The sequence below is a fragment of the Myotis myotis genome, unplaced genomic scaffold (assembly GCF_014108235.1).
Source record: "Myotis myotis isolate mMyoMyo1 unplaced genomic scaffold, mMyoMyo1.p scaffold_m19_p_42, whole genome shotgun sequence".
Lineage (NCBI taxonomy): Eukaryota > Metazoa > Chordata > Mammalia > Chiroptera > Vespertilionidae > Myotis > Myotis myotis.
This window is the reverse complement of record NW_023416349.1, coordinates 1,117,376-1,129,735: the sequence shown is the minus strand read 5'-3', so window position 1 is coordinate 1,129,735 and position 12,360 is coordinate 1,117,376. Positions and strand designations below refer to the sequence as shown.

General features: G+C 54.6%; 1 protein-coding gene across 1 annotated transcript; it reads left to right on the top strand.

Moving 5' to 3' along the window:
• The first annotated feature begins 4,166 nt into the window (after window positions 1-4,166).
• Window positions 4,167-12,348, top strand: GP6 (glycoprotein VI platelet). Its single transcript, XM_036306686.1, has 8 exons — window positions 4,167-4,295; window positions 5,509-5,544; window positions 5,652-5,909; window positions 7,911-8,195; window positions 9,453-9,506; window positions 10,179-10,229; window positions 10,750-10,800; window positions 11,267-12,348. Exons 1-8 carry the CDS (start codon window positions 4,247-4,249, stop codon window positions 11,536-11,538), a joined length of 1,056 nt encoding a protein of 351 aa, XP_036162579.1. The 5' UTR covers window positions 4,167-4,246; the 3' UTR covers window positions 11,539-12,348.
• Window positions 12,349-12,360: the final 12 nt, after the last annotated feature.

Sequence of the window (12,360 nt, the reverse complement as noted above, 5' to 3'; positions counted from 1 at the left end):
AACCACCAAACCCACAGCCGCTCAGACCGGAGACTGTGGCAGAGCAACCAGCAGCCGGAGGAAGTGGAGAAAGGGCTGTGGGTTAGCGGGGGGCGGGGTGCACGCTTCACAGAAAGGCAGCCAAGTCGGGGTGAAGCTTTCGTAGGCTCTTTGGGGCCTGGGGACTGTGCCAGGAGGCCCGACTGCTGGTGACAGGCGCTGGCCGGGTGCCGGCTGGGCTGGTGTTCACCCGGCTGGGCGCTGTGGCCCAGGAGACACCCGGCTCTGGTTGAGGAAACCATCCCACCTGCCTGACAGGTGACCATCACCAGGGGCCACTTCACCCCGAGGCTGAGCGTCTATGGCGGGTTGATGGTGGCCCCTAAAGTTATGTCCATCCCTAGCCGGTGTGGCTCAGTGGATAGAGTGTCGGCCTGCGGACAGAAGGGTTCGATTCCAGTCAAGGGCACATGCCCAGGTTGCAGGCTCGATCCCCAGTAGGGGGCATGCAGGAGGCAGCTGATCAATGATTCTCATCTCATTGATGTTTCTATCTCCCTCTCCTGCTCTGAAATCAATAAAAAAATATATATATTTTAAAAATATGTGGCCCATCCACACAAGGACATGTTGTCCTGGGAGGGAAACGTCGCGTTCAGTGGAGAAACCCTGAGACAGACGGGCCGGGGTCCCTGTATGAGGCTGCCAGCTTCAGGAGCTGGGAGCGGGCGGCGGGGGAGATGGACCTACTACTCGCGGGCAGCGCACAGTGGGACCACAAATCGCGTCTGCACTGTGGCTCATAGGGATGGGGCACGGCGCTGAGCCAGTGGCCTTAGAGTTTGACATCGTCATGGAAACAGAGCGAATGGTGAAAGGCTGTGGCAACCGAGCGACAGTGAGCGAGCAGCCGGTGCCCGGAAAGGCGCGTGTGAAATCGGGGTTTCCTCCAGCAGAGGGGCTCCCCGAAAGTCACGCCTGCCCGGGGGCTTGTCACAGCGGCGGAGCTTCGCGGGAAACGCGCAGCCTCGGGCCGGCTGGACCTGGGAACCTGGAGGCCCTCCGCCCCCCAACTCCCCTTGATGGGAAGTCCCGGTCCCTCCTCAGGCAGGTGTCTCCCCCATGAGGTTGATTGGCATCAAGCCCCGCCCCGCCTGGCTCACCTGGGTGGGGGTGGGGGGTCGGCTAACGCGCCGTGATTGGCTGAGTCCGGGGCTCACCTGGGGGCGGCTCTCGGGGCATTAGGCTGGGGGTGGGAGGGGGTCGGGCTGGGGGGATCCATGCATGGGGAGTTTCTTCACAATTTCGGGACCCGGGGACCGGGGCTGTGGCGGCTGCGCAGGTAGGTGTCTCCCCACATAACGTGTAAGAGCGGGGCAGCCCTGGCCCGCGTGGCTCAGCCGGCTGAGCATCGCCCTGGGCACCCCAAGGTCTCGGGTTCGATTCCAGGTTGGGGCTCATGCCCGGGTGGCAGGTTTGACCCCCCCGTCAGGGCGCCTGTGGGAGGCAACCAATCGATGTCTGTCTGTCTGTCTGTCTCTCTCTCCCTCTCTCTCCTTCCCCCTTCTCTCCCTCTCTCTAAAATAAATAAAGACATATCCTCAGACAAAGGCAGAAAGAATGCCCGAACTTATACATAATTTAAAAGTACATTGAAAAGGGAAACCCCACCCGTGTTTAAGGAAGTGGTTCTCAACCTTCCTCATGCCGCGACCCTTTCATGCAGTTCCTCATGTCGTGGTTTCCCCCAACCATAACATTATTTTCGTTGCTACCTCATCACTGTCATGTTGCTACTGTTATGAATCGTCATGTAAATATCTGATCTGCAGGATGTATTTTCATTGTTACAAATTGAACATAATGAAAGCATCGTGATTCATCACCAAAACAATATGTAATTATAGATGTGTTTTCAGATGGTCTTAGGCGACCCCTGTGAAAGGGTCGTTCGACCCCCAAAGGGGTCGCGACCCACAGGTTGAGAACCGCTGGTTTGAGGAGCCTCGCTCCCACTCTTTCCATATTTTTAACACATTTGAACCCTGTGGATGGATGACTGGGATAAAGTTAATTTAAGTTCAATAAGTCAAAGCGAAGGCTTGCGCACACATGGTGGCATACCAAGATATATTCTGCATCTTCCCTTTTCCCCACGCAGCCATCGATACGAAAGAAAAACCGTGCGATGCACGTGCAGCTGGCGGGCCCGGGGCTCTGTGCAAACCACCCTCAGACAGAGAGACAGGTGTGCAAACAGCAAAAACAACCCCAACATTCTGACCGATCAGGCACCGGCCGTGCCTTAGAAAGGCGACTCCACAGCGAGGAGAAACTAGAGGAGGGTCACACTTTGGGCTCTGCAGGGTTAAGGGAAAAAGCAGAAGAAAGGGGAAATTAGGATTTTGCAAGAAGTGGGGGGAGGGAAGGACAGAAGCCTCTTCCCCTATCAGATAAGAACCTGTACTTCACCGCACCGACAGTAGAGGGCGCGCTTGTCTGAAAAAAATCTTCACATTCATAACCAGGAACGTTAAATACTTAGGAGCACCTGTTCTCTCTCCCAGGGATGTTTCTCTCTGTCTGTCTCTCCCCCGCCCTTCACTCTCTCTAAAAATCAATGGAGCCCTGACCGGTGTGGCTCAGTGGATAGAGCGTCCGCCTGCGGACTGAAGGGTCCCAGGTTCGATTCCCGTCAAGGGCATGTACCTGGGTTGCGGGCACATCCCCAGGAGGGGCTGTGCAGGAGGCAGCTGATCGATGTTTCTAACTCTATTCCTCTCTGTAAACAATCAATAAAAACAATAAAAATATATTTAAAAAATAAAAATCAATGGAAAATAGCCTCAGGTGACCACGATGACCAGCAGCAGAGGAAGACACTGAAGGAAGAACTGTAGGAACCGCCCCAGCCGGCAGCCCCGGGCCCAGCGTAGTGACCAGACTCTGTCACCAAGTGGTCAGGTTGGACTTGGGGCTGCGGCTCCGTCCACGGCGGTTCCGCTGGGTTCTGCGGGTGAGACTCAGCCGGCCGTCCTGACGTCACTCCGCCTGCCTTGGGGAACCCTCTCCCTCTCCCTCTCCCGTGGCCACACACAGGCCCTGTGGGAGCGCCCCGGGGGGCCCCGTGTCTGTGGCGGGCAGGCAGCCGCAGGCGGAAACCGCAGAGGGATGTGGGTGGCGGTGCAGCCTTGTCTTGCAGAGGGGACGTCCCCTTCCCGTAGAGCAGGGCTGAGGTCGCCCCGGGTGAAGGGCTCAGAGCCCCGGGCTGCCCCGTCCTGAGCGTGTCCCCCTGTGGCCATCGGCCGTCCAGCGCGAGGTGTGGGCTCCTGTCCTCGGGGTCCCTCTCCTGCTTGGACCTGGTGAAGGCCGCCGCCGGGGAGGCGACGGGAGGCTGTGGAGGGAGGAGGGTGGAGATGCTGAGGTTCATTCCCCGGCGACCCTCTGCGAGGTCCTGGGGCTGGAGAGGGATCGAGAGACTGCCCACCATATGGTCATTTTTCTTTAGTTTTTAAAAATATATTTTTATTGATTTCAGAGAGGAAGGGAGAAGGAGGGAGGGAGAGAGAGAGAGAGAGAGAGAGAGAGAGAGAGAGAGAGAGACATCAATGACGAGAGAGAATCATGGATCGGCTGCCTCCTGCACGCCCCCCACTGGGGATCAAGCCTGCAACCCGGGCATGTGCCCTTGACAGAAATCGAACCTGGGACCCTTCAGTCTGCAGGCCGATGCTCTATCCACTGAACCAAACCGGCCAGGGCTTTTCCATTGATTTTGAGAGAGAGAGAGAGAGAGAAAGAGAGAGAGGAACATGAACATGAATGTAAGAGAGACACATCGATCGCTTGCCTCCCACACGCTCCCCGACCAGGGCTGGGGATCGAACCTGCAACCCAGGTGTGTGCTCTTGCCCGGGAATCGAACCCTTGGCCCCGAGGTGCTTGGGGCTGGCACCCTAACCACTGTGCAGCACCGGCCAGGGCTGGTTGGGGGTTTGATCTGCACGCCTCCAGGGAATGCCAGGGCGTCTATGGGGAGACTGGCCCGCGGACAGTGCCTGGTGGCAGGAGATAAGTGAGGCTCCTTGGAGCTTGTGTGCAAGTCATTCCCCCGGGGGCACAGCTCCGATCTGATAAGTCTCAATTAGGAAAGGCCGGGCGGGCAGGGGGAGGGAGGGGAGGGCACTTCTCTCTCATCACGTCCGTCCATCCGTCCGGTGTCCCTGCTCCAGCCCCTCACGGCTTCCCTCTGAGCTGCGGAGTCAGGATGGGCACAGGAGCCATGTCCCCGTCTCGGTCTGCCCTCTTCTGTCTCGGTGAGTCCGGAGGGTGGACCTGGGAGACGCTGAGGGGCGGGCAGTGGGTACCAGGCAGGTAACTGTTTGAAAGCGTCACTTGCGATGGATTTCAGAGCCAGAGGCAAGCTGTGGGTGGGACCCAGGGGGTGGCGTGTCTGCGTTTTCCTAGTCTATTCACGGCCCGGGCAGGACATGAACAGAACATGCTTAGTGTCGGCTTAAACGTTCTCCCACTACAACATCTTAAAAAAAAAAAAATCCAGCCCTAGCTGTTGTGGCTCAGTGGATAGAGCGTTGGCCTGCAGACTGAAAGGTCCTGGGTTCGATTCCAGTCAAGGGCACATGCCTGGGTTGCGGGAGCAATCCCCAGTGGGGGACATGCAGAAGGCAGCCAATCAATGATTCTCTCTCATCATTGATGTTTCTATCCCTCTCTCCCTCTCCCTTCCTCTCTGAAATCAATAAAAATGTATATATATTAAAAAAATCCTCACATACCTGGGTCGCAGGTTTGATCCCCAACCCCGGTCTGGATGTGTATGGGAGGCAACCAATCGATGTGTCTTTCTCACATGGATGTTCCTCTCTCTCTCTCTCTCTCTCTCTCTCTCTCTCTCTCTCTGTCTCTCTCCCTCTTTTCCTCCCTCCCTTCCACTCTCTCTAAAAAGCAATGGAGCCTGACAGTGTGGCTCAGTGGTTGAGCATCAACCCATGAACCAGGAGATCCCGGTTCGATTCCCAGTCAGGGCACGTACCTGGGATGTGGGCTCGACCCCCTGTGGGGGGCGTGCAGGAGGCAGCCGATCCATGATTCTCTCTCATCATTGATGTTTCTCTCTCTCTCTCTCTCTCCCTCTCCCTTCCTCTCTGAAATAAAAAAAAATATATATTTTCTTAAAAAAAAGCAATGGGAAAAATATCATTGGGTGAGGATTAACAACAACAACAATAAAGGAATCCCTGTCCATAGCATTCCCCTTCCCCTCTCCTCCCCCGGCCACTGCTGACCATTACTCTACTTCTTGTCACTGGACAGATGGCCGCTTCCTATACATGGAACGTAGAGGCCCGTCATGTTAGCGCCTTTCGCTTCAGTTAGGGGCCTGTGTATCTCCCAAAACAATGCCAACAAGAAGCCTTGAAGGCACGCCGACGCCTCATCCTGGCGTCCAGCCCCCGGGAAGTGGGTCCCCGGACGCCCTAGCCCTGGGTCCTGTCCTTCTGTCCCCAGGGCTGTGTCTGCGGCAGGTGATACAGGCTCAGGACGGTGAGTGGGGACCCCTCCTCCGGGCCCAGCTGGCGAGGTGAGCGGGCAGGGCGGGAGGGCCCGGGGCCCGGCTGACCCCCACGGCCTTCTGCTTGCTCCCCTCCCAGGGCCACTGCCCAAGCCCACCCTCCGGGCCCTGCCCAGCCCCCTGGTGCCCCTGGGCACGCCGGTGACCGTCCGCTGCCAGGGCCCCCCCGGCGTGGACTTGTACCGCCTGGAGGAGCTGAGGTCCGGGAAGTACATGAACGTGGCCTCCCTCAGCATCCCGGCCATGGAGCACACCTCTGCTGGGCCGTACCGCTGCTCCTACCAGAACGGCAGTCGCTGGTCCCTGCCCAGCGAGCAGCTGGAGCTGGTGGCCACCGGTAACTGGGCGGACGGACGGACAGGACGGGGCGGAAGGGCCGACAGTGCTCAGTTCTTGGGCTCGAAGTGGGTGAATGGGGGAAGATGATTATGGTAAACTCAGTGTCTCCAGGGTCTGGAACTAGGGTGGGGCAGTGAGGCACTGGGCTTATGTGCTAAATTTTGGGGAGTTGCCCCCCCCAAAATCAGCTCTCAAGGTAAATAATATGTTAGTGCAATAGCTGCTTACAAAGACCAGTGTGAAGCTCAGCCGGTGTTGTTCAGTGGTTGAGCATCGACTTATGAACCAGGAGGTCACGGTTTGATTCCCGGTCAAGGGCACATGCCCAGGTTGCGGGCTCCATCCCCAGTGTGGGGCGTGCAGGAGGCAGCCCATCCATGATTCTCTCTCATCATTGATGTTTCTCTCTCTCTCCCTCTCCCTTCCTCTCTGAAATAATAATAGAAAAATCAGTGAAGCTTGGCCAGTGTGGCTCAGTTGGTTGAGCGTTGTCCAGTGCACATACCTAGGTTTCAGGTTCAATCCCCACTTAGGGCGAAGGCAACTGATTGATGTTTCTCCCTCTCTCTCTCTCTCTCAACCTATCTCTATCTCTATCTCTATCTCTATCTCTATCTCTATCTCTATCTCTATCTCTATCTCTATCTCTATCTCTATCTCTCTATATCTATCTATCTATCTATCTATCTATCTATCTATCTATCATCTATCTATCTCTTCCTCCCTCCAGTGAGGATTTAAAAAAAACCAGTGACCTAAGCCAGTCGGAGAAGGACAAGTACCAGATGATTCCACTCATACGTGGAATCTAATGAACAAAATGAACTAACAAGCAAAATAGAGACAGATTCCTAGAGAGAGAGCAGCTGGTGTGTGTGTGTGTGCACACGCGCGTGTGTGCGTGTGTGTGAAGGGAATGAGCAAAAAAAGAAAAAGAGAAAAATACGTGGACAGGGACCACAGTGTGGTGACTGCCAGGGGGAGAGGAGGGGAGAGGGGAGGGGAGGGGAGGGGAGGGGAGGGGACATGAGGTGGAGGCGGGCACAGGGGGATACATGGTGATGGAAGAAGATATGACTTGGGGTGGTGAACACACCACACAGCGTGCAGGTGATGAGTTGTGTGGAACTGTGCACCTAAAACCTGTATAATTTTGTTAACCAGTGTCACCCCAATAACCAGTGTCACCCCAATAACCAGCGTCACCCCAATAACCAGTGTCACCCCAATAACCAGCGTCACCCCAATGCGTTCAATAAGAAGGAACAAGCACAAAAGAAACAGTGGCCCGTTGGGCAAAGGTGTAGCTACAGTGACGTTCACTACGATTTGTTCATGAGGTTTAAGTTTCTTTTGTTTTTGCTTTTTGTTAATCCTTACCCAAGGATCTTTTTCCCACTGATTCTTAGGGAGAGTAGAAGGGAGGGAGGAAAAGGAGAGAGAGAGAGAGAGAGAGAGAGAGAGAGAGAGAGAGAGAGACACATTGACTGGTTACCTCTCGCATGTGCCCTGACCAGGGCCGGGGGATCCAGCCTACAACTGAGGTATGTGCCCTTGACTGGACTCAAACCCGGGACCCTTCAGTCTGAGGGCTGACTCTATCCCCTGAGCCAAACTGGCCAGGGATATGATGTTTAACTGCACATTTTAAAAAAATATATATATTTTATTGATTTTTTACAGAGAGGAAGGAAGAGGGATAGAGAGTTAGACACATCGATCAGCTGCCTCCTGCACACTCCCCACTGGGGATGTGCCCGCAACCAAGGTACATGCCCTTGACCGGAATCGAACCTGGGACCCCTGAGTCCGCAGGCCGACGCTCTATCCACTGAGCCAAACCAGTTAGGGCAACTTTGCACATTTCTAAATTTTACAGAGAGGAGGGGAAAGGGAGGGAGAGATAGGAACATGGATGGGCTGTGCACGCACGGAATGATGCTCAGGCAATGGAGCCACACTGCTGCTGTCTTTGATCCCAGAGTTCTTTTGTTCACAGGAATTTATGAGAAGCCCACGCTCTCGGCCCAGCCTGGCCCGGAGGTGTCCCTCGGAGGGGACGTGACGCTCCAGTGCCGGAGCAAATACGGTTTTGACAAATACGCTCTGTACAAGAAGGGGGACACTGGGCCTTACAAGGGCCCTGAGCGGTGGGACCGGGCCAACTTCCCCATCATCACGGTCACGGCCGCCCACAGCGGGACCTACCGGTGCTACGGCTTCTCCAGCAGCAACCCGTACCTGTGGTCCGCCCCCAGCGACCCCCTGGAGCTCGTGGTCACGGGTAAGGGGGTGCAGGCCAGACCTTCCTTCCTCTGCCTTCGCAGACCCTGATGCAAGCTCCCAGGGGAGGGACCCAGAGGTGCAAAGGGTGGACTTTATGCCAACACCAGAGATTCTTCTCTCCCAGGAGTCTTTTATGTTGAAAATATATTTTTATTGTTTTCAGAGAGGAAGGGAGAGGGAGAGAGAAAGAGAGAAACATCCATGATGAGAGAGAATCATGGATCGGCTGCCTCCTGCAGGCCCCACACTGAGGATCGAGCTGGGAACCCGGGCATGTGATCTTGACGGGGAATGGAACTGTGACCTCCAGGTTCATAGGTCGATGCTCAACGCTGAGCCACACCGGCCGGGCTCTTTATTATTTTACTAGAGGCCCGGTGCATGCACCAGTGGGGGTTCCTCAGCCTGGCTTAAACCCTCTTGCAATCCAGGACTATTCAGGGGATGTCGGACTGCCGGTTTCGGCCCGATCCCCTGGCCTGCGGCAGTCTGACATTCCCTGAGGGATGTAGTAGTGTGCAAAGCGGCAGACGGCCAGGGAGGAGCCCAAGGCCTGGCCAGGCGCCCGCAGCTCCAGCTCATCCTGGCCCCACTGCGCCTGCTGCTACTGCTCACAGCTGTGCTCGCCAGCCATGAGCCGGTGTCTGGCGCCTGAAGGTCAGCTGAGCAGCGCTCGGACTGTGGGAGTGCACTGACCACCAGGGGGCAGGTCCTCATCGAGCGTTTGCCCTCTGGTGGTCAGTGCGCGTCATAGTGACTGGTCAACTGGAAGTTCAGTCGTTCAGGCTTTTGTATATATAGATTGTTGACCGTATTAGAGGTGTCCCCCCTTTGCTCCCCTCCTCCCAGCCCTGGCTTTTCCCCTAGGTCTTCGCCACACTATTATCTACATCCCTGGGGTACATATATGTACATATGCATATAATCTCTTCCAATCTCCCCCTCCTCCCTCCCAGATCTGTTAGTCTGTTCCATGCACCCACGCCTCCGGACCCATTTTGTTCATCAGTTTATTATTTTGTTCATTAGATTCTATACATGCGTGAGATCGTATGGCACTTGCCTTTCTCTGATGGGTTTATTTCACTGAGCACAATGCTCTCCAGGCTAGGGGGGCCTTGGAAATGCTACTTAACACCCAGCGGTGTAAGATTTGTGTTCATTTTCCAGGCGAGGAATCTGGGTGGCAGAAGTGTTTTTGCTCAGAAAACGCAGCTAACAGGCCACAGAATTCCCTCTTTTTCTGATTTCTCAGGGACCTCTGGGACACCCAGCCAGTCACCCACAGAAGCACCTTCCTCTACAACACGTAAGTCCTGAGGGGTTCACCCTAGTGTCTGGGGTCCAAGGCACGTGAACCCCTTCTTTTTCATCCTCAACTGAGGATATGTCTATTGATTTTTTACAGGGAGGGAGGGAGGGAAGGAGGAGGAACATTGATTGGTTGCCCTCCTATATGTGCCCTGACCAGGGATCCAACCCATAACTTAGGCATGTGCCCTGACTGGGAATCAAACCTACTTTGTGGTGTATGGGATGACGCTCCAACCAACTGAGCCACACCAGCCAGGGCCATCGGTCGATTCTTGTAGGTGCCCCAACTGGGGTCCAAACCCGCAATTTTGGAGTATCAGGACGATGCTCTAACCAACTGAGCTACCCGGCCAGGGCCATTGCTAGTTTAATTTTCACATTGACGGAGTAGAGGAGATGGCCCCATCCCTTTACTCTCCCCTTAAAAAAACTCAAAACTTTATTGTTGAAAGTATTACAGATGTCCCCCCTTCCCCCATTGACCCCTTCTAGCCCACACCTGCCCCTGCCCCAGGCCTTCACCACACTACTGTCCACTATGTCCATGGGTGGTGCATATAGGCATACAAGGTCTTTGGTTAACTCCTTCCCACCCACCTTCCCTCTGAGATTTGACAGTCTGTTCCATGCTTCTCTGTTCTTTCTTTTAAAAATATTTTTATCCCAGGGCCTTCTAGGGATACCACCATCTTTTCAGGGGGGCCGGACTCTACAACTGGTGAGTAAGTGGTTCTCTCTGGACCTTCCTTCTCCTCACCTGTGTGTCTTTTTCTGATTTTTAAAAGTCTTTTAAAAAATATATTTTATTGATTTACCAAGAGGAAGGAAGAGGGATAGAGAGTTAGAAACATCAATGAGAGAGAAACATCGATCAGCTGCCTCTTGCACACACTCTACTGGGGATGTGCCCGAAACCAAGGTACATGTCCTTGACCGGAATTGAACCTGGGACCCTTCAGTCCGCAGGTTGATGCTCTATCCACTGAGCCAAACCGGTTAGGGCTGATTTTTTAAAGTCTTTATTGTTGAAAGTATTACATATGTCCCCTTCCCACCCGCCCCCCGCATCTACCCCCTCTAGCCCACCCCCGAATCTGTCCCAGGCTCTCACCACCCCACTGACTGTGTCCATGGGTTGTGCATACAAGTTCTTTGGCTAATCTCTTCCTATCCACCCACCCTCCCACTCCCATCTTCCCTCTGATATTCGACAGTCTATTCTTTATTTTTTATCCCAGAGCTTTCTAGGGACACCACCATCTTTTCCAAGAGGCCAGGCTCTACAACTGGTGAGTACGTGGTCCTCCTCTCTGGACCTTCCTTCTCCCCACTCCTCTTTATCTAAAGCTCACTGCTTTCCCAATACAGAAGCCATAGCTCTGGGATCTTGGGCCCTGATACACCCAGTGTGAAGGGGAGGGGAAATAACAGTATATGGAGCTCAGACTTGGGAAGGTTGAGGTCTTCTGGAAGATCAGAGTAAGATCCATTCCACCTCCACCCCCTGATAGTAGCCTTTTGTTCCACAATCTGCCAAATAGCCAGGGAGTGTTTGTGTAGGGGCGGGTTGCCTCCGAGGCCTGATGATGGAAGAGGTTCTACTCAGGGCACTGGGCTTATTGACCCCGGGGGAGAGGGGAGGGGCCCTCCAGGAAGGAGGTTGGCATCCCAGCTAGCAGAGTAACAGGACTTCCGGTGAGGGAATACGGCTATGAGAAGCCCACGACAGGGCTCCCATCTCTCTTCATTCCCCAGGCCTTGCCCATCAGGACTACACTAAGGGGAACCTGGTCCGGATATGCCTCGGGGCTGCGATTCTCTTACTCCTGGCGGGCATCCTGGTAGAAGACTGGCGCAGCCGGAAGAAATTCCCGCTGCACTGGGTCCCGGCTGTCCACAGGCCACTCCCACCCCTCCCACGGGCTCAGAAGTCACAAAGTGGTCAGGGCGGGGGTCGACTAGTTGGCCATCCCCAGGGTTTGCCACCATCAGAACCTCAAGATGTGGTTGTACCCAAGAGGTCATGAGAACAGGGAGGGGACTTGGCGTGCGCGCGCGCCCGCGCGTGTGTGTGTGTGTGTGTGTGTGTGTGTGTGTGTGTGTGTGTGTGTGTCTCTTCTTGGGGCTCCGTCAAGGAGCCCTTGAGTCAGTGTCTATTTGGCTTTCTGATTGCTTCTCAGCCTTTAAGGCCAAGTGCACTTGGCTTTCTGTTGATTAACCAAAGAACTTATATGCATATATTCATTGCTCATGGACACAGACAATAGGGTGGTAAAAGCCTGGGGCCGGGCTGGGCGGGAACTGGGTGAAGAGGAGCAATGGGGGGAAGAAATGGAGGACATCTGTAAGACTCAACAATGAAGATTAAAAAAAAGAGAACTCCCTCTGTTTGGGGTGGAAAGAATCAAACCAGCAACCCCTCAGTCCACCGGCCAATGCTCTATCCACTGAGCCAAACCGGCTAGGGCTAGTCCCTCATGTCTTGCACATTGTGGCTCTTACAACTTCCTCACCGCATCATCATACTTCCCTCTTTTTTTTTAAAAAAATGTTTTCATCGATTTTTAGATAGAGAAATGGAGAGGAGGATAGAAACACTGCTTAGAGAGAAACATCGATTGGCTGCCCCCTGTACACCCCTCTACTGGGGATGGAGCCAACCACCTGGGCATGTACCCTGACTGGGATTCGAACCGGTGACCTCTGGTGCATGGGAGGATGCTCAATCCACTGAGCCACTGGCCGGGCTTCCCTCTTTCTCCAGCCTTCTCTCAGGTGGCTCCTGGATGGACCCCTGCCTCTGGTCTGACTGTTAATAAATACAACCTCTTCCACAAGTGCTTTCACCT